Here is a 24259-nt window from a genome sequence, read left to right as displayed (position 1 = left end):
GTTGAAATAGTCCATCTGTACATCCATTTTCTTTATTTTTCCTATGTTTTAAAAAATACATAGATCATAATTATTTTGAAGACCTTGAGGGGTTTTGTTTTGTTTTGTTTTTGCTGCTAACACCAATATTTGGATCATCTCTTTGCCTGCTCCTATTGACTATTTTGTTTATTGGTGAACAGTCACATTTTTCTGCTACTTCATATCTAGGAATTTCAAAAACTTTTATGTTGGACATTGTGTATAATATTTTATGAAGATTCCTGATTATTGTCTTTCTCCAAAGAATGTTGAGTGAATTTTATTCTGGCAGATAGTTGCATGATCAGCAGATCATCTTATTCTTGTGTAGGCCTATTTAAGTTTTGCCCTCAGACCTAGTAGGGCTTGATATTACTCCTAAGGTGAGGCCCTTGCTCTTAGGGCATGGCCTGTCAGTGATATCAGCTGAGTTCCACAGCATTCACCAAGTGCTCTCCATTTTGGCTTTGCCAGAACTCTGCCATCTTCTCAGAAGTGTGTGACCTGTGACATCTCTTCACCAATTAACCTCCAAGCTGCTGTTCTTTGCAAGGCTTAGAGTCTTCTACTGTGTCACATAGCTTATGATTCAGCCAAGGACCCAAGGGGCATTTCTAGGACAGTATTTGGACTTTCATTCTCTGCAGCTATCTCTTCCCTGTTACTTTGTCCCACAAACGCCAGCAGTCTTAGCATCCTTAAACTCCACGCTCTATTTCTCCATCTAGCAGGACCAACACTTTCAGCTTGGGCTCTATTTTCGGGACCATTGTTTGGAAAATATTTCAGAGAGAAACCCAGGGAAAATGTGGAGCCTGCCTTGTTTTGCAGGCTTTTTCTTAAGGATTGTGGCCCTGTACTAGTCATCTTCCAATGCCTGCAAAGCATTACTTGTATATATTCTCCCAGATTCTATAGTTGTCCAATACCAGTGAGTAGGAGTGTGGAAATCTGAGGAGTTGAATGTTGAGCTGAGACTTCGAAGGTTAGAAAAGAGCAGCGAGGAAGAGCGTTCCAGGTAGAGGGAAAAGCAAGCGGCCAGGCCTTGAGGCAGGACAGAGGCTGGCTCATTGGAAAAACAGAAAGTAGTCAGCGTGGCTGGATTCCAATGGGCAAGGAAGGGTGTAGTGTGAGATGAGGTTGGAGAAGCTGTCACAAGGCAGGTTGCAGAAGGCTTGCAGGCCCTTGTTTGGATCTTTTCTAGATGTGGTAGGAAGCCATCAGAGGGTTTTGAGCAGAATGATGTGACCCAGTTCATACTGTGAAAAGATCTGTCTGCTCTAAGAACAATGGTTCAGGTGGATTGAAGGAGAACAGCTGAGAGGAGTTGGTGGCTGGATAGCCAAGAGGTGACACTGAGGTTGAGGAATTTGCAGTGAAAAGTGGAGCTGGAGTCCATGGGACTTGGTGATGGAGCAGAAGTCACCAACACCTGATGTATTACTCTTTGACCGAAAACCCTCTGTGGCTTCCTACTGCACTGGGCATGAGATCCAAATTTCCTGCAGTGAGCAGTGCTCTGGCCCCTGAGACTCTCGGGAGCTTCCACTGTTGCTGCTTATACCCCCAGCCTCCACACTCCATGCTGCCACCTCTGCCCTCATTCTTCACCTTCTTCATCCACCTCTCCCTGCACCCAGCTTTCTCCTCTAGGACTCCTGCTGGGGGGCCTCTCCTCCAGAAAGCTTTCCCCCACCCCCAGGCTGGTTCTGTGCAGAGACGAGTCAGAGCCGACTCATGTGTGTCTCCTCCCAGCTCATGTGTGTCTCCTCCCAATTCTGCCTTCAATGATACCATTTTGGTAGCTTGCAGTCAGTCATGGTGGGAATATTCACACCATGGAAACTGGCAAATGCTACAAATTGGTACTGTCCCCCCAACCCAGAATGTGGTTGTTGTACAGTTGCCACCCCCCAGCTGGATGATGTCTCTGTTCAGTGCCCCCTTCAGGTCATCACAGCCTCCTGGCTTCCCTTTATCAGGCTGTATTGAATGTTGAACTACCTGCCTGTCATTCTCCACGCCCGCCTGAGCTCCTGGAGGGCAGTGTCACCACCGCCCATCTCAGGCCAGCGTACACCCTGCACATGTGCTCATGATGTCTGCTAGACAGCAGGAGACTCTCTGGGCAGCTCACAGGGCCGCTGTGTGGGGTGATCCCATGGGACAGCAGGCTGCCCCCCCCGCCCCGCACAGCCATTCTCTTTAGAGGATACTTGGGTGCTCTCTGGGGACCCATGAGACAAAGCTCTGGTCCAAGTTACTGCCAGAGGAGGGAGGTAGAGGATGCAGTGTACTTCCCAGAAAGGCCAAGTTGTTTTGACGTCTTGAAGCTGAATTTTACGGGACCATTCAGAGCACCCATCTGTTCTTAACACGGCCCGGCCCGTGCATCTCAGGCCCATGTCGTGTATATTTCTATTAATTAAAAAAAAATCTTCTGCTATTGTATATTTTATTACGAGAGATGCCCCAGCAGCCCTGGAGTCACCTGAATTCTTCCTTCTCCTCCTCTTCTCCCTCGTCTCTTTTTCCCAAGCAGGGTAGCTTGGGTTCCCCCTCCTACCTACCCCTGCTAGGTCGGGATGAGTTTTGGGAGCCTTACAATTCCCAGGGAAGCTGCCTTACAGGAATAAGGGAACGCTGTCACAAGGGGGAACAGAGTTTGAGAAGCATTTGAGTTTCTGGGCTCCTAAGTCTTCACAAACGGAACTTTTAGCAGTGCTGTTTCTTCTAAGGCTGCCTCAGCAGCATGAACCAAGAGCTTAAAGATGCTCATGTCGGGCCGAGCATGGTGGCTCATGCCTGTAACCTCAGCACTTTGGGAGGCTGAGGCGGGTGGATCACCTGAGGTCAGGAGTTTGAGACTAGCCTGACCAACATGGAGAAACCCCGTCTCTACTAAAAGTACAAAATTAGCTGGGTGTGGTGGCACATATCTGCAATCCCAGCTACTCGGGAGGCTGAGGCAGGAGAATCGCTTGAACCTGGGAGGCGGAGGTTGCGGTGAGCCAAGATCATGCCATTGCACCCCAGCCTGGACAACAAAAGCGAAACTCCATCTCAAAAAAAAAAAAAAAAAAAGATACTCACTTTGTTCACCTGGAAATACCCCCTGATGATCTCAGGGAAAGAATCAGAGGTATGTCTAAGTATTTATGTACAAGAGCCTTTGTCACAGTTCCAATTATAACAGCAAGATGTTAGAATAATCCGAGTGTTCAGCACGGCCACAGGAGGCTGCTTATATACTAATAACAGCATTTTCAACATTATTTGGTAATATGGAAAAACGCCCAGAACACGGTGTTAAGGGAGAAAAGCAGAAAACAAAAGAAATATATCATATTTTAAATTTTATATAGAAAATCTGTGTTAGTATGTATGTTTATGTATGCTTGTGTATGTATGTATGTGAGTTATTTAAAAAAATAAGAATTTAGACTTCAAAACCATTTGGGGGCAGTAGCACCTCTACCATTTTGCCACACTTCCCACAATGCAAAGCCAGCCTGTTCCCTCTCACTGTCCTTCCTCCCAGAAATTCCCTTTGGCATCTGAATGAAACCCGCTAATCTCATGTTAGATCCAAGAAGAGTGACAGGCAATTGTGTATTCATTTAAGAAAAGTGCCTGTGGGAGATATAGTATCTTCTGTTTCATATAAATATATTATGCTTTAGCATAATAGGCATCTCATAATTTGATTGGAACATTCAATTTCACTCATCACACTGTTTCAGTATAACGGTGACTGGCATCTATTACAGCAGATTCTGGAATGCCACCCCACTGCACATATTTTTGAAGCTAATATTGCAGGCTGTTATTCTGGGACTCTCCAGGCCCTCCCCAACACCCACCTCCGGAAACCAAGCAGAACCACCCACTCCTATACATGCACGTGTCGAGGGACTTAGCAGGAAATCTGCAGAAAATCTATGGATAATAAAGATTCTGCAGGATAATCAGATTGGGAGTGATTTCTGCTACCTTATCTTCTAAAACTTACTATAAGAGAAATATAAGCAGGAAAACAACAACAACAACAAAAAACTACGGAGTGGGGAAACGGTACAGTTTGTTGGCTAAGGCAAATTGCTTGGAAGATAACCTAAACATTTCATTCAAATCTGTGATTTCCGCAGCTCCGGGACTCAGAGGCCGAGGTTACTGAGGAGGATCCCAGGCTGCGTGCCCAGCAGCTCCATCACCGGGTGCTGACCCTGCAGTGCCAGCTCAGGGACCAGGGCGCTGCCCACCAGGCATCTCTGGACGAGGCCACCCGCCTCCAGGAGGAACTCCAGGCCAAGGTGTGGGAAGTGCTTTCTTTCCCCTCTTGTCAGCCAGGGCTCCCACACCCCGGGGCGTTTTGGGAGTGAACAAAGATTTGCTGAGGTCTCCCTGACCCAGCCAATTGGGAGCAGGTACTGGATTTTTAAAGTATAAGGCAGTACCAGGAAAAAAAAAAACAAACAAACAAACCACAGGCTCTATGATTGCTTCCCTGTTAAATTTAAAAAATGCACATATGTGGTTTCTTTAAAGAGTCAAGCAGGCTTACAGTGTCATATAAATAAAAGTCAAAGCCTTTCCTCTGTCAGAGGGAAGTGGTTGTGACTATGACACAGTGGTGCAGATGCAAACCTATACAGGTACCAGAATTGCACGGGACTTAACACGCAGACACACATGTGTAAAACTGGAGAGATCTGAAAAAGATCCATGAATTGTGGCCATTTCAATTCCTGGTTGTGACATGACACTATAGTTTTGCAAAATATTCCCACTGGGGGAAACCGGGCAAAATGTTCAAGGTGCACTCCAGCCCAGGTGACAGAGCAAGACCCTGTCTCTAAAAAACATGTAAAAGAGGGCTCTCTGTATTATTTCTTACAACTGTCTGCAAATCTTAATCATCTAAAATATAAAAGCTTTCCTTCTCCTCAACCTTAACATTTTCTGACTTCCAATATTTTTTCAACTCTATCTACCCACTTTCTGAATGTGTGTGTATGTGTACATGTTTGAAATTATACTGTACAAAACTATGCTGCATCTTCATTTTCTCGTTTAATTAAGAATCTTGTGGCATTTTCATATCAACACATGCGAAGTGAACTCATTCCTTTAAAATCGTGTGTATTATGTCATCATGAGGCCAAATCATAACTTATTTAATCAATTTTTCTGTTTGTGGAAATCGAAGTTGTTTCCATTTCTTTGCATTACAAACACAGCTCCAATGAACATTTTTCTCTCTCTCTCGGCATATACTTCTGCTGTATATCTAAGTGGCAAATTTCTAGCAAAAGAAAGGATATATAAATCATTAACTGTGATAGCTAATGGCAAGTAACCCTCCAAAATGATAGCATCGTTTATACTCCCACTAAGAAGAAACAAATCTACTCATTTGCCCATAACTCCTTATCCTGAATGTTAGCAACTTTACAATTGTTGGACAAGTCAATGGATGAAAAATACAGCCTCAGCATTACGGTATAATTTCCAGCTCTTCTCCCATGTGTTCTTTGTAAGATCAAAGCATGTTATATGTAGAGTTTTATGTTCATTTGCCCATGTGGCTGCATAGTCCTCATACATATGATTATTTGACTGTGTAGTAATCTATGATTGTTTGTGTAGTAATCTATTGGGTGGATGAGGTTTCCTTAACTATTCCCCAGTTGTTGCATCTAGAGCTGTTTCTATGAACTTACACATAACTGTTTATATATAACAGTTCAGAGAACTGGGACTACTGGCTCCAAAGGTGGCAATATTGTTGATTCTTAGCTATATATCACAAATTGCTTTCCAAAGTAGTGGTATCCACTTCCATGCCACCAGCAATAAATGAGTGTGTCTCGTTCACCGTGTCTTCAACCAACACGAGAGCTAGTATTGCTTTTTTCTCTTATCTGTCACTGGCCTGTGGGGAGGGGGTGTGTGTGGAAACTTCAGTTACACATGAATTAGTCTTTAAGTATATTTGAAATTATTTTCATTCTTTTTTCTTTCTGCTCAGTTTCAATATTTCCTTTGAATCTCTCTTCCAGCTAAATAGTACTCTTTGGATGAATCTAATTTGCTCCTAAACTCACTTTAGTTCTTAATTTCAGTTAGTCTATTTTGCAGGTGGAGAATTTCCCTATGATTCTTTTTTTTAATAGTTCTCAGTTTTATGATGACATTTTTGTAATGTAATTCCTGAACATCTCAATCGCAGTTGCTTTAAAGAGGAAGAGTGTCTCTGATAACTTCATTTTATGTTCTCACCAGCAGTGTAGGAAGGTTCCAACTTCTCATCCTCACTAACATTTGCTACTAGCTGTCTTTTCTATCATAGACATCCTAGTTAGTGGGAGATTGTCTCTCATTGGTTTTGAGCTGTATTTTCTGATGGCTAATAATGTGGAACATCTTTTCACGTGCTTGTGGGTCATTTGCATGTCGTATTTGAAGAAGAGTTTATTCACATTCTTCCCATTTTTCTAATAGGGTTAATTGACTCTCTTTTTGTTGAGTTGTGAGTGTTCCTTTTATGTTCTAGATAGAAGTCCTTTATTAGATATATGATTTGCAAATATTTCCTCCAATTCTGTAGGTTATCTTTTTAATTTCTTCTTGTTCACTTTTTGATTGCAAATGCCCAATACTTATCTCACTGTGGCATATTTATGTTATTTCCTAAACTGAAGCAGACAGAAGGTTTAATCCAAGGCTGCAAATATGATTGAGTGCCTTTTGAATATAAGACAGTCTGCCTAAGGCTGGAATTTTACTCTTTGAATACGTTAGGAATGCTGTGCCAAAACAGATATATGGAAATATGCATTGAAATCTTCTTTGTAAAACAAAGAAACAGAACTAAGATAAATTTCCATAAACAAGGAACTGGTTAAATCAATTTTGTTTTGACTTTGTAATTAAATAACATGCAAGATTTTAAAAGAATGAGGTCAGTTTCTATGTGTTAATATGAAAATACCATCAAAATTTTTGTATCACATACAAACTGATCTCATTCTTTTAAAATCTTGCATATTATTTAATTATGAAGCAAGATGCAAGACCTTTTGCACAGTATAATTTCATATACACACATTCTGATCCACATAGGTATGTTGGTCCGAAGAGTTTGGGGGTGAGGAAGAGGCTTGCGGCTCTTTATTTGATTTTTTTAACTGACTGCAAAGGGACTGAGAGAGTTAGAAGAACTCACACAACACCTGTTTTGTTGTATCTTATGGGTCCAGAATTCAGATAGGACTCGGCTAGGCTGTTCCGCCCTCCAGGGGATCAGTGGGCATGACTCAGTGGCATCCGGCTGGATGCCAGTCTCGGCTGGGGGGTCCCCGGCGGCCTCACTCACATCCTGCCCCCTCTGCAGGGTGGTGGAAGGCAGCTCCCGCTGGTGCCTTCCCTTTTTTCTGTCATGTCTCACGGTCTCCCCAGCGGGCACCTGGAATTCTTAAATCCTGGCTCAGAAACAGAAGAGACCCAAAGTGGAAGCTGCCAGTCCTATTCAGTGCCGGGCCCACAAAGGCCTCAGGGCCACTTCCACTGCATTCTATGAGTCAAGGCATCTCAGGCCAGCCCAGATCTGAGGGAAGGTGATAGGAACCCCCTCCACGGGGAGCAGTCTCAAAGAATCTGTGTCCAGCTTTCATCTGCGCCTAATAGTAACATTAGTTTATTGATCACTGACAGGTGCCAGGGCTTGTTCTAAGCACTTTACATGGATAGGTTCACTGAATCCTCACTACAGTTCTCACCAGTGGGTGGGCACTCCTATGAGCCCCCTTCACAGATGAGAAGACTGAGGCAGAGAGTGTCTTGCACAAGATCTCAGTTCCAGCGACTGGCTGAGCCAGGATTAGGACCCCTGCTGTCTGGCTCAGGAACTTGTATGTTTACCACAAGACCAGAAAACTGCCAGGCTGCCTGGAGACTCAGAAGAGGGCTTGGAGCTGGCCCCAGCCACTGCAGCTGGGCAGAGCTGATTCTTTTTTTTTTTTTTTTTTTTTCCCGAGACAGAGCCTCGCTCTGTCGCCCAGGCTGGAGCGCAGTGGCGCAATCTCGGCTCACTGCAAGCTCCGCCTCCTGGGTTTACACCGTTCTCCTGCCTCAGCCTCCTGAGTAGCTGGGACTACAGGTGCCCACCACCACGCCTGGCTAATTTTTTTTTTGTATTTTTTTTTTTTAGTAGAGATGGGGTTTCACCGTGTTAGCCAGGATGGTCTCGATCTCCTGACCTCGTGATCTGCCCACCTCGGCCTCCGAAAGTGCTGGGATTACAGGCGTGGGCCACTGCGCCTGGCCAAGCTGATTCTTGAGTATTCAGAACATCTGTTCTCCCCTGATCCTGCCAGGCAGGTGGTGGGAAAGGCCCCTGTTCCTGGCACTGAGTCCCCATTGAAGGTAAAGAGGGCAGGCAACTGCCAGCTGTTCTGAGCCCAGCTTGCCTGGGGAAGCTCTGGACAGTGGTAAGTGACAGTGCAGTGTTGTCAAAAATGTCGCTTTTATTTCAGCTTGAAGAACTTCAGAAAAAGCAACATGAAGCAAAGTTGGCGGTGACTCCCCTGAAGGTAATATGTTCATAAAATCAACATGAAATGCCTCTTTCAAAACAAAAGACAGTTTAGTATTTTTCCTATTAGACATGTAATCCACCTCTATTGTATAAAAGTCTGGATAGGGCCAGGCACGGTGGCTCACACCTGTAATCCCAGCACTTTGGGAGGCTGAGGCGAGTGGATTGCTTGAGCTCAGGAGTTTGAGACCGGCCTGGGCAACATGGCCAAATCCCATACAGGCATGATGGCATGCGTCTATATTCCCAATTACTTGGGAGGGCTGAGGGGGGAGGATTGCTTGAACCCAGGAGGTCAAGGCTGCAGTGAGCCGAGATCACGTCACTGCTCTCCAGCTTGGGCAACAGAGTGAGACCCTGACTCAAAACAAAACAAAACAAAAAAACTGCAAAGAAGAATGAAGGAGACAGAAAGCAGCAGCCCCTGCTTGCACATGGCATTTCCATGTCTTTTCCTCCAGTACGTTTCCCATGTGTTTGAGAGCCTACGATGCCTGTACGTTTGCCTCCTGCTGTTCCCACTCGATGGGGTGACCTAGCAGGTGGGTCCCAGCCTTTGAGGCTGCACTTTTCATGCTGGGGTGAAGCGCGAGAGGCCTTGGTCCATAAAATCACCACCCCTGCGCTCTGTGCTCAAGCCCCTTCCTTTCTATCGCTCTCTCTTTTGTATCATTAATTGTATACAAACACTGTGATGTAGTTTTTTAATTTTATTTATTTATTTATTTATTTATTTGAGATGGAGTGTCACTCTGTTGCCCAGGCTGGAGTGCAATGGTACGATGTTGGCTCACTGCAACCTCTGCCTCCCAGGTTCAAGTGATTCTCCTGTCTCAGCCTCCCAAGTAGCTGGGAGTACAGGCGTGCGCCACCACACTTGGCTAATTTTTGTATTTTTAGTAGAGACAGGGTTTCACCATGTTGGCCAGGGTGGTCTCGAACTCCTGACCTCAGGTGATCCACCCCCTCTTGGCCTCCCAAAGTGCTGGGATTACAGGCATGAGCCACCGTACCCGGCCAATGTACAGGTTTTCTCAGAAAGGTTTTCTCCACGTATCTAGACATTTATGTTTAAGATCAATTCCCAGAAATGTCATTACTCACCCATGGGGTTTAATATATTCTTTGCTAGCAGGACACAGAATTTGGTCAAGGTAACACATTTCATCTTGAACATGGGCCTGGATCTGAGGAGAAGCTGGGGGCTCTGCTCTTTCTCTCTGGCCTCAGGGCAGAGTGGAGAGGGAGGTGCCCTGGGCTGGGCATCAGCAGAACCTGGTTATGCCCTGGACTCCCGCTGACCTGCAGAGTCATCCTCCCTCTGGGGCCTCAGTGTCGTCAGCTGTCAAATCAGAAACATGAGCCAGACAGTTCCTAAAGTTATTTCCCACCCCACATTTCCGTGTCTGTCTGAGCCTCGAGTTGGCGCCTGTAAAATAAAAATCGTCATAATTCCTGCCGCGCCCCTGCAGACGTGGTAGCTGGAAAGGTGCAGAGCGGACTGTGAGGCTCCGGCAGTGTGAGGCTTCCCTCCCCCCCGCTCTCATCACCATCATTTGCTGTGGAGCATTTCTTTAAATGGAGGCCATAATCCCTTATAAAGTGCTATCGAAATGTGAGATAAGGATAGAAACATGACACTCGGTAGGTGCCTGCCTGCGCCGTCTCCTTTTATCCTGGTGTCCATGACAAACCCCATTGTACAGATGGGCAAGTTGAGGTGCAGAGGGGAGCTTGCTCACAGAGCTGGTCCGTGGTGGGGCCCAAATCCACGCTCTTGACCCCTGCTGCCTTGAGCCTAGACCCCATGGAAAGGGCAGTGCGGAGCCCCTGGGGGTGTGTGGCCGTCTGCTCTGAAAGCAGCCTGGCTTCTGGGGGCAGGGAGGCATCGCAGGGAGGAGGCTGCTCCACTGAGCTGAGGCAGGGCTGGGGATGGTGAGTAGGGGCCTCAGCTGACCGTCCGGCCCCCAGCCCTCCAGCTCAGCCATGCAGCCCTGGTGGGAGCTCTGCATCCATGGCCTCCCTCCCTTTCAGGCCAAGATAGCTTCCCTCGTCCGGAAGTGCCGGGAGAGGAACCGCCTGATCACCCACCTGCTGCAGGAGCTGCACAGACATGGGCTGGGGAACCTCCTGCTCTCCGAGCTGGCGCAGAACATGCTCAACGACGTGGCACTGGCTGAGTACACGGCCGTCTTCCTGGCTCCGGGAGTCCCAGAGGTAGAGTCCCAGAGATGGCCCTGTCTGTGCTTCCTATGGGAGTGTGGGCGCGTCCCTTGCATGCCCCTGCCTGACTGGAGCAGCCCCTCCTTTCCTCCCTCCCTCCAACCGCGGACACTACCCAAGAAGACACCCCCTGGCTTTTCCTCTGTGCCCGTGCCCATGCCCTGGGTGGGCATGGGAAGATGCATCTGGCAATCCTTACCCTTTACAGTGCTCAGGAAATGGTGCAAGGCACAGATGTAAACAGTGATTGTAATTCAGTGTCACACAAGCTTCATTGGGTGTGTGTCACAAGATGGGTCTTTTGTGCCGGGACCTGTGCACCGGCCACTTCCTCTAGCAGGTCGCTTCGGTCACCCCATGGCCTCCTGTCCATCCTTCAAGGTACAGGTGTGACCTTGCCCAGGCAGCCTGCTCTGAGCCCTGCAGACCAGAGAGTTAGCCACAGCCTCCCCTGTGCTCCATTGCACGTGGCCCCGCGTGACGGGGCATGAGCAGGGAGCTCTCCTGGCTGTTGCAGGAGTTTGTGGGCCCGTCTCCGATGGGCCCAGAGCCGCTCCATAGCCATGTTTGTCTTCCCAGCGCCTGGCTCTGAGAATCTGCCACAAACCTGGAAGAATGTTTGTTGAATGAATGAAATAATGAACCAAATGAATGAGAATCTCCTCTCCCAGTGGTCAACAAAAGAGGAAGCTGAGGCCAGAGAGGTTAGGAGATGTGCTCCGGGTCACACAGGCAGTGCACGCAGGGACAAGTGCCAGCTCTCCTGACTACAGCCAGCACCCACGGGTGCCCAGCCGTGCCTGCCCACACATATACATGCAGCCCCGTTCCTGGGGACAAGCCAGCAACGCCCCCGCCAGACTAGCTCCGCTCCTTATGTGCGCGGGTGAGACCAGCTCCCATGGTAAACACAGCCGGGGCTGTTTTCCACGGTCCCTCCAGGCTCTGCCTGTGGGGCTTGCTCTCAGCCCCTTGGCACCAGGTCTGAGTCTCCCTCTGCAGCTCTGCCCAGCCTGGTCTCTGCAAGGCCAACCTCCTCTGACCCTTCCTTTCCCTCACAGCCTTGAGAGGTCCCCTCTGGTCCAAATCATTGCACAGCAGAGATGGAGGCTTGGAGGCCAAGAGGCATGTTCAGGGCCATTTTTTGACTCGATTCATAGGCAGAACTTGAATCCAGAGCCCCAGACTCCCAGTCTGTTGCTCTTCTCTTTGCCCAAGGGGTACAAGACTCCTTCAGAACTAGAATAAGGGTGAGAAAAGAGAGCAGAATTTTGTCAAAGTGCCTGCATAGTCCTTGGGATCCACTAGGGGCCCGATATCTGGGGATTAAGTGAGATAAAATTGAAAGCAGGCCGGGCGCGGTGGCTCATGCCTGTAATCCCAGCACTTTGGGAGGCCGGGGCGGACAGATCACAAGGTCAAGAGATCGAGACCATGCTGGCCAACATGGTGAAACCCCGTCTCTACTAAAAATACAAAAATTAGCTAGGCGTGGTGGCACGTGTCTGTAGTCCCAGCTACTCAGGAGGCTGAGGCAGGAGAATCTCTTGAACCCAGGAAGTGGAGATTGCAGTGAGCTGAGATCGCACCACTGCACTCCAGCCTGGCGACAGAGCAAGACTGCGTCAAAAAAAAAAAAAAAAATCGAAAGCAGAGTTCCAGGTTGTGAAAGTATCAAATTGCAAATGCAGCAGGTGTCACCCTGGAAGGCCGGCTGGCTGGCTGCTGTGGGGACATCATAGCAGCAGCCCACCTTCCAAGGGCTGCTTCTCACTCTCACAGGCCCTGGAACTAGAATTGAAACGTTCACTGGGGTTGGATCGGCTGACTTACAATGACCAAACTTACAGAGAATGATGTATACACTGGACTATTAATTTTTAAATATCCTATGAGAAAGAGAACTATTACACAGGTTGAAGTATCTGATGAATGGATGAAAAATTGGCAGCGTATTCTCTCCCTATAGTTGAGTTATCTGGAAAATCTAATTTTTTCAGTCATTTCTTCATCTGTCACTTGAGAGCCCAGAACGAGAGCAGGGAAAGTTATTTTAATAATGTCATCGGACGGATTCATTCATTTCCTATAAGGTTGTGCTTCTGGGCCTGGACATGCTTCCGTGGACCAGGATGTCCCTGCCAGGCCTTTTGAAAGTGGAAAAAAAAAAAATTGTGATGTGTTTCAGAAATTCAGAGAGCTCCAGGCTGGCTGCAGTGTGGTCCCCAGGGGAGGAGTGGGGGGAGGCTGGGCTGATGGGAGGCCACAGGCACCTGTGCCCCGGCAGGGTGTCTGCATCTTGATTCCTAGTGGAGAGCAGGGTGGGTGTGGCGCTGGCCGCTCCTCCTACTGGTAGCCGGGCAGGAAGCAGGTCCAGTGCTGCTTGCTTGATGGGCAGTAACTCTCGATTCAGAGGACACAGATGGAATTCCCGATGGGGGCCTTTGGGCTCTGGCTAGGAGCCCAGGAGGACTGCCAGGATGGCTGGGGAGACTCTGATGGGCTGGAGGTGAGAAGTGCCAGAGCAGCAAGGGACAGGTCCTGGGAACTTCAGCCAGGCGGTGGAGGGCTGATGTACCTTCCAGGAACACCCCTGGAGGGCCCTGGGCTCCTGTTGCTCACAGTGTCCTGAGACGCTCCCATTCTCTGGCCCCTGCCTTTGGGTAGGGGGCATGGGCTGGCTAGGGTCCCAACTGGACAGGCTGCCTTCATTTATCCAGCCAAGTCATGGTGGCCAAGACTCATGCTGCCCTCCCCCTCGCACGCTCTCCATGGATCTGCTTACTCCACCCTCCCAGCATCCTGCTGCTAGGCTCCACGGGGGACCCTGAGCCTCAGCATGTCCCAGGGCTGTTGAGGGGGTGGGGGCTGGGCCTCGGGCTGGGGCCACTAAGCTCTACCCTTTCAGGAGGAGGTGGCATGGCCTGGTGCCCATGCAAGCAGCAGTCGGTGACCACCTCCCCTCCCTGCACGTGACTGAGTCTTTGTATTTCCATTTTCTTTTCTTGTCCTGGTTTGGGTGCTTGGTGGAAATTGAGCCTCAGAGTCGGTTCAGCCCCAGTGCCCTTTCTGCAGGCATGTGGTGTTGGGCTGGGGGCCACGGGTCCCAGCACCGCTGTCTGTGCTGGCATCTGCTGTTGTGCCATCCGGGTCACTAGCGTCCATGGGTCACCCTTGTATCCGCCCTGGCTTCCCTCCTCCTACTCTGCTGATTCTGTCCAGCTCAGGTGCCTGTTTTGGGGATGGGGAAATCCCACGAGGTCAGCCTGGCATGGCAGATGTCACTTTTCCTTCTGCTGGGAACACGGGTCTTGCCGCCTCCCTGATGTTAGCTGGAGATGGTCCCTCAGGGAAGGCTGTTCTCGGATTCCTAAAACCTCTCTAGAGTTCTTAATTCCGCCTTGTCCCCTGGACGCCTTGAGTGAGCAGGGCTCAGGGCACCTTCTTGGGCCTGTTTTGCTTCCTCTCCTGTGCCCCCCTGACCCCTAGCCCCAGTGGGCCTTTTTTTTTTTTCCTGTGTTTTGCCTGGACCTAGGCTGTTGATATTCACAAGCGTGAAATGAGACACCTTTGCTGTTTGTATTCGGTTACATCGTCCCCTTTCCCCGTCCCTGAGACCTTGGAGGCAGAGGCCCGGGTACCAAAGGAGAGGAGGAGAGGGTTGCCGGCGCTCACCTGGGACACAGCACTGGCTAAGACGGCAGCTGGCTCTCCTGCCCACCCCTAGGTTCTGGCCTGGGGTCCACTCCACAGATGGAAGGTCCCGTCAGAGAACAGAGAACTGCTGAGCTTCCTGTGCTCCTAGCTGGGTAGTTTCCTGTCCTCTCCCTGGGAGATTCACCTGCGGATGATGACATCCTGATTCTAAATAATGACCCATGTCATGAACTTGGCACTTGCCCTTCACCTACCTAAGCCACCTGTTATCTTAGGCCAGGTGGGGGCTGCTGTACCCTATGGGGCTTTGTGAGGTTTGAATTAGACTAAAGAACCCATGTCAAATGCCTGGCACAGCACCTGTCACACACAGGCACGCAACAGCTTTTGGGGCACCTTCAAGCAAAACATCAGTTTTGCTCCCCTGGGAGCAGCCAGGGGCCTTGGGCATACTAGCAGGGGAGAGTCATCCAGTCGGGGCAAAGAGGTAGGTGACCTAGTAAGGAAGATGCTCATTTTACCTCCTCTCGCCCTGCTGTTTCCTCCTCCTGCCACCTCCTGCTTTCCTCTGGGTATTTGTCAATGAGATCTAGTTGCGGGCTTTTGGAAATGGAATCTGCTCTAAAAAAGGAGCAGTCATACTCAGACGATTGAAGAATTATCCCTCAAAGCCCTGAACTCCCCCAGTTCATTAAATCAGCAATCCCTAAGCCTGGGCCTCCAAGGATCCAGGCAATTATTTTCTCTTTAACTCCTGCCTTTTATGAAACTTAGAATATTCCCCTAAAAGTTTTCGTGGGGAGAGAGGCAGGGCTCGGGAGAGTGTAGCACAAGTCTTCATCTGTCCCCTACTCGGTGTCACTGGCATTTAGTGGACGTTCCTTCTCATCTCATTCTGGTGGATCCCTACAAAGAACATATTGGTACCGTATTTCTGTTCCGCAGATGGAGAGGGTGAGGCTCAGAGAATTCAACGGACTTGGCCAGGATCATGGAATCAGTGAGTGGCAGAGGCAGGACTCAACTTGAGAAAGCCTGGCTCTGCAGCCACTCCAGGCCAATGTGGTAGTGGAGGAGCTGGAAGCAGACAGGGGTCCTTGCACCCCAACCACATACCGAATGCAGGGCCACCCAGAAGTCAGTTGAGTGCGCTTGAGGCTACTCTGTCGGTGTATCCTCTACGAAGGCGAACAAAACCTCAGTCTCGCGTTGAAGGAGCCTCTATCTAATGAGGAGACACCTGACTCTAAACCCAGGGGCAATAAAGGGCATTCATTCAAAGCACTGGAAATAAGCAGAGAGGAGAGAGTGACAGATTGGAGGATATGCTTTCTGGAGTAGGAAGCACTCAGACCAGGCCTTGAAGGACAGAAAGCAGGATTTAACAGCTGGAAGGATAGAGTGAAGGTCTCAAGGCTGCGGGACCTGAGTGGACACAGGCACCGGGGTGGGAGAGTCCAGGGTGCTTGAAGACACAACGGTGTCGAAAGGGTGACAGCAAAGTGCTCTAAGAGCACCGTTCAGGAGCAGGCATTGTGCCTGGTACCAAAGCCTCCCAGGAGTGCTGGTGTGATCCGGTCACTAACAGAAGACGGCTGAGCCATAACCCATGCCGCAGAGTATTAAGCCCTCCACCAGTCAATCCAGGTTAGAGGGGACCCTCACAGACCCCAGGTGTCACTGCAGCACAGAAGGCGCTGTGTGAGAGGCAAGTGGCTGAACTCTGCCAGGTGGAGTCAAGGAAGACTTCACAGAGGAGGCAACATTTGAATTGGGCCTTGACATCTACGTAGAAGTTCACCAGAGACAGAGAGAGAGCAGAGCCCTTTCAGACATGGAGATGGCCTCCTATACCTGGAGGAAGAGCATGACCAGGATGTTGGAAGTGGAGACAGGAAAGAGTTATCACAGCAGCACTGCACACAGGCCCCTGCCCCATCAGAAACACCCAAGAGGAAGTGAGATCCAGGCTGCCAGTCTGGAAACAACTCTAACCTGCCTCGAAGATCCAGCAGTTGCTCTTGCTCAACCACTTGGGGGCCGTCGGCCAACCAGTTGAGTGATCATTGCCATCTCACTTCTCACCTGCCCCGTGCAATGCGGAACCAGGAGGACCCTGGTCTGTGCGGTGGTGCAGGTGGTGCACTCAGATTCAAGCCTGACCTGAATTCCTGGGTGATTGAATCAGGGGCCCCAGGGGAGACATCAGAGCACTGGATGTCCTCATTAAAATGTTTTTTAATAGCAGTTTCTAAAGCACTTTTATTACTGTCTCCATTTGGAGATTTAATTTGAGAAAAGGAAATGGAATCATTTTTTTGTGCCCATGTTTCCTAAGAGCAAAACCAATTCCTGTTTTCCTTTGAGCGTCCTGGAGAGAAGAGGAGGGAGGTCTTCACGCACACAGGCAGGGTTGGTCCTACACAGAATGAAGTTTTTTTCGGGGAGGGGTGATGGCCCTGCTTGGTCCAATTGCAGTCCTCTGCCCAAGGCTGTCCCTCCAGTGCCATGCAGAATAACTGCCAAGATGTCTTTTCTTGCAGACAAGTCACCACCTGGACGTCAAGTCTGAGATGACGGCAGCTTTAAGAGGTCAGTGTGATTTTTGATCAGGAAAAGTCTGTGTGCTCAGAAAAAGTCCAGGCCGGCAGGACGCTGTGACAGGTGGGCCAGAGGGGAGATGCCCACTGTCGCATTCATGCTACTAAAAGGAACAGGACCCACCTCTCCCTCCCGCTTTCCTATGTGGCATTGCCTTCCTATTTCACAATGAGAGAACACACTGGAAAAATAGAAACGTTCAAATTCCTCAGTGCTAGAGTTTCACTCCTGGAAACTCATCCTAAGTAGATAATTCTGTATGTGGAAAGACTCTGCGGACAGGCATGTCCCTCCCAGTGCATCTATAATAGCCAAAAACTGGGAGGAACCCTCAGTATTGTTAATGAACCCATATAATCAGTGAAATACAACATGGTCATTAAAATGGTTCTGAGAAACACCATGCAACAGCATGGGAATTACCATGTTCCACTAAGTTTGAAACTGTTAGGATATGGGCCAGGCGCAGTGGCTCACGCCTGTAATCCCAGCACTTTGGGGGGCCGAGGCAGGCAGATCACGAGGTCAAGAGATGGAGACCATCCTGGCCAACATGGTGAAACCCCATCTCTACTAAAAATACAAAAATTAGCTGGGCATGGTGGCGCATGCCTGTAGTCCCAGCTACTCGGGAGGCTGAGGCAGGAGAATGGCTGGAACCTGGGAGGCGGAGGTTGCAGTGAACCGAGATCACACCACTGTACTCCAGCCTAGTGAAAAAGCAAGACTCCAAAAAAAAAACAACCTCTTAAGATATGGAATGTTTCATATAATTATAACTGTATAATTCGACGTGCACATCTGGATCTGATCTGCAACTTAGGATAGGACAGCACCTAAAACATTAGCCGTGGTTACTCAGAGAGTTGGTAACATGAGTGCTTTTTTTTTTAAATTCTGCTATTTTTATTATTTATTTATTTATTTTTGAGAGGGAGTCTCCCTCTGTCGCCCACGCTGGAGTGCAATGGTGTGATCTCGGCTCACTGCAACCTCCGTCTCCTCAGTGCAAGCAACTCTCCTGCCTCAGCCTCCCGAGTAGCTGAGATTGCAGGCGCCCACTCTCATGCCCGGCTAATTTTTGTATTTTTGTAGAGACAGGGTTTCTCCATGTTGGCCAGTCTGGTCTTGAACTCCTGACCTCATGTGATCCACCTGCCTCGCCCTCCCAAAGTGCTGGGATTACAGGCATGAGCCACTGCACCCGGCCTATTTTTATTATTAAAAAGAAAATGAAGCCCCTACCTGACCAGACAGAATTTTCCTGGACCTTGTTTTACTCTTTTTTATTTCAATAGTTTTGGGGGAACAGGTGGTATGTGATTGGGCCTTGTGTAAGCGCAGCTTACTACCCTCAGCGTGGGGGCGGGATGGGGCTCCTAAGGATTTGTTTAGTGTTGTGTTTGGATCAGGTGCACGATAAAACGTGTAGAACGTCTGGATGGTGTTACCTTTAAGACCAAGCTGCTATTGAGATCTGTTCATCTAGTGGTTCTTATTACTAGATTCTCTTCTTGCCAGCTGTGTGGTCTTAGATGAGTTCATTAACCTCTCTGAGCCATACACTCTTTTAAGAGGAGGATAATACGACCTTCCTCTGGAGTGTCTGGCCCCTGGCACATAGCAGGATGTCAGTACATGAGCAGAGAAATGTGTTCTCAGTCTTTGACACCTCAGGATGGGCCTGTCCTTCTCTGCCTTGGCCTTCTGTCCCTACAGCCTGACTTGGTGCCTGTTCTCACAGTTGGAGAGGCACAGATCCTAGCTGGTCTGCTTCTGCCACTAATTTTCTCTCTGTGGCCCCAGGCAAGTCTCCTTCCCTCTCTTGCTCAGCTTCATCCCGTTTCAAAGAAGGAAACGCGCTAGATCGATTGAGTTATTTTTTTGTTGGACATTTCTGGAGGGCCGCCACATGCCAGATCCCACGTAGGTGTTGCTGCACTTACAAAGCTAAGCCGGCTTGCAAAGGCAGTGGTCCCTGCATGGAATGAGCTTGCAGCCAGGTAGGGGAAGGTGAGGCAGGCAGGCAGGCAGTTTTCTGGGATGCCCCAAGATCATGACAGCACCATCAGAGGCGTATGGGTGAGGTCCTTGGAGAGCTCAAAGGCATCTGAGAGGACCTCTGCCCCGGGGCATGGAAACTGGGAATGATTTGGGAATGGCTAGAGAGTGAAGAAGTTTATGACAGGGCTCAGACACTTGTAGACTTTTCACCTAGGTTCCTGGGTGGAGGCTTGACTGAGAATTTTCCCTTCCAGCTCAGACATACCTCTTGAATCCTGAAATGGACAGTGTCCTCCAAAGCTCATTGTCTTCAGAGTCCTGGCCTGTTCCCGAGCCGGAGTGGCCAGCACAGACAGCCCAACTGGATTCTCTGAAGGTGAGAAGGCACCTGTCACCTCATTTCCTAAATGAACTTTGTTATTGAAAGTACAACACATTTACAGCTCAGCAAATTATCCAAGCGATATACACCCAGAAAGCCACCACCAGGTCAAGAAATAGAACATAACCGACTCCCGAACAGCCCCCTGGTTTCACCCTCAGTCTCCTTCTATGATCTAATTTTAATGTTTGTTTCTGGTCAAATCATGTGTCCTAGGTCTGGTGACATTTTTTTTTTTTTTTTTTTTTTTTGAGACGGAGTCTTGCTCTGTTGCCCAGGCTGGAGTGCAATGGCGCGATCTCGGCTCACTGCAACCTCTGCCTCCTGGTTTCAAGCGATTCTTCTGCCTCAGCCTCCCAAGTATCTGGGATTACAGGCGCCCACCACCATGGCAGGCTAATTTTTGTATTTTTAGTAGAGATGGGGTTTCACTCTGTTTGCCAGGCTGGTCTCGAACTCCTGACCTCATGATCCACCCACCTCGACCTCCCAAAGTGCTAGGATTACAGGCATGAGCCACCACACCCAGCTGGTCTGGTGACTTTTAGTGGATGCTGGACATCATGTATGAAAACCTTGATGACACAATTTGAGGCCTGACAGTATCTCCATCCACAGAGGACTTCCTTTGTTCTGCTCAGGGCTGGTCATCTTCCTCACATCAAGGCTGAGTCGACAAGGAGTTCCAGTGCTCAGGAGGTCTGCTGCATTTCTGGTTCACACTCACTCCTAGGGCATAAAAGCCTGTCAAGTATTTGAGAGCCCTTTCCCCGGTCGGCCCCAAGAGGCTGCTCAGAGCTCTCCTTAGCTTTTCACCCTCTCAGCTGGCTCCTTCCTGCACAGACCCTGCCTTCACCTCGAGGGGAAATAGGTCCTCAATTGCCCTGCTCGCTTTTCTTGGCTTCTCTTCTGTTTTCAGTTTTGGTTCCACAAGTCCTCACAGCCTTTGTAGCTCTCAGATGGCTTCAGACAAATGTTCCGTTACGTTTCCCCCTAGCTTTTCTAGTTGCACATACTGCAGGTTTGGTCCCAAAGACCCTAATCAGTCATTGCCAGAGCAGCACTCCCCTCTGTCTTCCCAGAGAAAACTTACTTATGAGCTTTGGGGTCTGGCAGATCTGAGTTCAAGTCCCAGCCTTACCCCGTTTTAGTTCCCTCTGATGTTGGGCAAGTACTTCATCTGCCTGCACGTAACTGTCAGCTGTGAAATGCGGCTGCCTGCCTCCTACTGTTAGGAGGAGAAATCAGGCAGGCAGAGCTGAGTGTGTGCCTGGCACATCAGAGGTGCTCACAGTAAAAAAGAGAAAGCAGCCATTGCTCAGAAGGAAAACTGCTCTTACTCATTTTATTTCAGCTGATTGTAATTTTTCTCCCTTCTTTTATCCCCATGGCTTCTTTCCTGTCTCAATAATTACATTAATTTATTTTATCTAAAAGATAAAAGGGACAATAATATCTACCTCTCAGGCTTGTTGGGACAAGTCAATGAAATCATGCATATGAAGTATTTATTATAGTGCCTGGACTCAAAAATAGAGGAGGTATTAAAAGAAAGATAGCTATTGTTATTGACCTTAAACTTTTTTTTCTGATGGGTAAACTTCATTTTAAATGACTTCTTATCTAGTAATAAAAACAAAGCTTTGATCATTCCTAGGATAATTACCTCTGATTTTTTATTTTAATCTACCTTATCAGCAGCAGGTAGAAGATATTCTAGGCAGGCTGGGCGCAGTGGCTCACACCTGTAATCCCAGCACTTCGAGGGGCCGAGGGCAGATCACTTGAGGTCAGGAGTTTGAGACTAGCTGGCCAACATGGTGAAACCCCGTCTCTACTAAAAATATAAAAATTAGCTGGGTGTGGTGGTACATGCCTGTAGTCTCAGCTACTCGGGAGGTTGAGGCAGAATTGCTTGAACCTGGGAGGCGGAGGTTGTAGTGAGCCAAGATCGTGTCTCTGCACTCCAGCCAGGGCAACAGAGCGAGACTCCATCTCAAAAAAAAAAAAAAGAAAGAAAAAAAAGAAGAAAATATTTTAGGCGAAGGGAGTACTTGTAAAAAGATGGGAGGATGAGTGTCCATGAGGCATTTGGAGGAATGGTAAGCAACATCGCTGGAGCATAAAGTATGAGGAGGTAGAGCGGAGACTAGAAGAGGATAATGACGACAGTGATAGCAAGAGCAGCGAAACAGAAAACACACCCAAACCTTACTGCGCCGGCATTGGTTCATCCAGTCCCACAAAGGGCCCACCAAATAGATATCAGCATCAGCTCCACTTTACCTGTGAGAAAAGATGAGGCACAGAGGGGGCAAAGGTCACCCAGCTCATAAGCGGCAGAGCTGGGCTTCCAAGCAGGGGCGCCTGGCTCCGGAGCTGGCCCTCTGATCGTTATGTGGCCAGATGGTGCGTGGCCTGGATGGGGGTGGGGTTGGGAGGAGAGGAGCAGTCCCTCTTCCCTCCCTCAAAGTTCCAATCTGGAGCTCAGTGTGAGAACAAACCCTCTAATGTCTGCTGTCAGTGACACTGGCCAGAAACCTGTAGCAAAGCTTTTGAGGAAATAGTTGGAGTAATATGTTGCATGAATGGATAAACCAAAAATGCATCTTAATACCCTTATGGTTCCAAGTTGGTCAGGTGTTCTTCAGCTTTCTTCAAAGTTATCACTAAAAACACAGAATGTCACTGGACTGGAAACCTTTCCTCTGTTGGAAATCATTTCAAGTCCATAGGGGACTTCAGTTTCTTTGCAGCAAGATGGCAGAATGTCAATTTAAATGTTTTTCCCATGTTTCGCACAGTACCTGGCCCATGGGAGGCCTTCAGAAGCACTTGTTGGGTGAATAGTTAGCCAGAGACAGGGGCCATCAGGCTGTTTCTCTGGAAGGTGCACGGCACCTGCTCCTGGTTCCCTGCACTGCATTTTCGCTGCAGTCTTGGTTCTGTCCAGTCATCATGAGCATTTGGGAACAGAGCTCCTTGCCCTGGGCAAAAACAGACAGCAAGCCACGTATCTGGGCTGGTTTTGGGGAAGAGCTTCCCAGGCTGAAAACAAACTTGTTAAATAAAGACACCAGGGGATTAGCGACCTACAAGGAAAATGAGGTCATGGAGTTTTGAAGGGCAGTAACTAAATTTGTCACGTCACACAAATCTATTACTGTACGGTTGAGCTTAGCAAAAAAAAAGGAGAAGAGAGCTTTAGAGTATACAGACATGTCCTGAAAAGGCTGACCAATCTTTAGTGAATGAGGAGATGTTTCGCCCTCTATATCATTAGCCTCATCCTATCACTCAGCCACTGAAGATCCAACACTACATCCCTGGGTTCAGCTGTCACTGTGGTGGGGAATCAGGCAGGCTTGAGAGCCGTATGGCCTGGGTTCAAATCTTGCAGCAGGCTCCTATTAGCTGTGTGGCCTTGGGCACAGCACTTCACCTCTCTGGGCTTCTGTTGCTTCATCTGTATGATGGGATGATAATAATAGCACTTATCTCCTTGGATTTTGTAAAGATGCAATGAATCAATACATGGAAAGTGCTTGGAACGATATATCGCAAGAGCTTAGTAAATGTTCACTGTTGTAGACTGAATCCTAGGAAATTGCCAATATCATACTACTCTTTCCCTCAGAAACAGTAATTTCATATGGCTTAAACTATCCTTATCTTTATTATTATGGTTGTTGTTTTTGAGATGGAGTCTCCCTCTCTTGCCCAGGCTGGAGTGCAGAGGCACGATCTCGGCTCACTGCAACCTCTGCCTCCCAGGTTTGAGTGATTCTCCTGCCTCAGCCTTTTGAGTAGCTGAGATTACAGGTGTGCACCACCACACCCAGCTAATTTTTGTATTTTTAGTAGAGACACTCATTTCAAAACAAAAAGCTAAACTATGTTAAAATAAATCTATGCACTTTGACACTTCCTGGGGAGCCCTCAGTTCCTTTTCCTTGTCCTTGTTTGTCCTTCCATGAAGAGACAGCCACTTCCAGGAGGGGACAGAATTGGACAGGTAGCGGCTTTAGTACAAACAGGGTTTTACCATGTTGGCCAGGCTGATCTCGAACTCCTGACCTCAGGTGAGCCACCCACCTCAGCCTCCCAAAGTGCTGGGATTACAGGCATGAGCCAGGCCGACTATCATTATTATTATTATTATAAGATGGAGTCCAGACTCCTAATGCGCACATTAGTCAGCCCAGAATGACCTTGCGTTTTAAACACATAACAGAATCCTGCTCCTCCCCAAAAGCCGAGCTCAGACACTGCCTCCATGAGGCCTTCCCAGCTCCTCAGTGTGCAGTCAGCACTTCCGTCCTGGAGGCTTCATCAGCACCTGTGTGGGTCTCTCTTCGGGCTTGACCCCTGCAGCATAATACTGAGTTTATGTGTCTGCCTCTCCCACTGGATTGGAAGTGCTTTGAGGGCAGGGACAAGGTCAGGCTTGGCACATAGTGATCGCCGATTCCCTGCCTCTGCTGTCCAGCCTCTTTTTGAGCTGTCTTCCACCGGTGAGGCAAAAGGCCCTGCTCATTGCAAACCTGCGGCTGCTCTTGCCTCCTGGGACTGGTGGAGAAGTCGGCTCCATTCTGCTCATCTGTCTGGCAAGGCACGGACACACCTGCCACACCCTTTAGAGGAGGGAGAAGAGGCATTAGCAGGACTCACATGTTACCTGGTGAGGCAGTCCTGCCTGTCATTTGCGGGAAGGTGCCTGAGAGGTGTGAGATGTTGGTCGTGAAGGGATCACAGGTACAATAGTGACTGGA

The 24259-nt window shown here is 48.6% G+C and overlaps 1 protein-coding gene across 3 annotated transcripts in view; it reads left to right on the top strand.

The window, feature by feature from the left end:
• Positions 1-24259, top strand: part of C3H4orf50 (chromosome 3 C4orf50 homolog) — a 90601-nt gene that overhangs the window by 34549 nt on the left and 31793 nt on the right. For all 3 annotated transcript variants that reach the window (XM_054682736.2, XM_054682735.2, NM_001427997.1), the window contains 5 exons: positions 4170-4334; positions 8559-8615; positions 10655-10837; positions 17044-17092; positions 19360-19481. In XM_054682736.2, the coding sequence (XP_054538711.1) occupies positions 4170-4334; positions 8559-8615; positions 10655-10837; positions 17044-17092; positions 19360-19481 (576 nt within the window). The remainder of the gene's footprint in view (positions 1-4169; positions 4335-8558; positions 8616-10654; positions 10838-17043; positions 17093-19359; positions 19482-24259) is intronic.

This window comes from Pan troglodytes, chromosome 3, assembly GCF_028858775.2.
Source record: "Pan troglodytes isolate AG18354 chromosome 3, NHGRI_mPanTro3-v2.0_pri, whole genome shotgun sequence".
Taxonomy (NCBI): domain Eukaryota; kingdom Metazoa; phylum Chordata; class Mammalia; order Primates; family Hominidae; genus Pan; species Pan troglodytes.
This window is presented reverse-complemented; position numbering and strand designations above follow the sequence as displayed.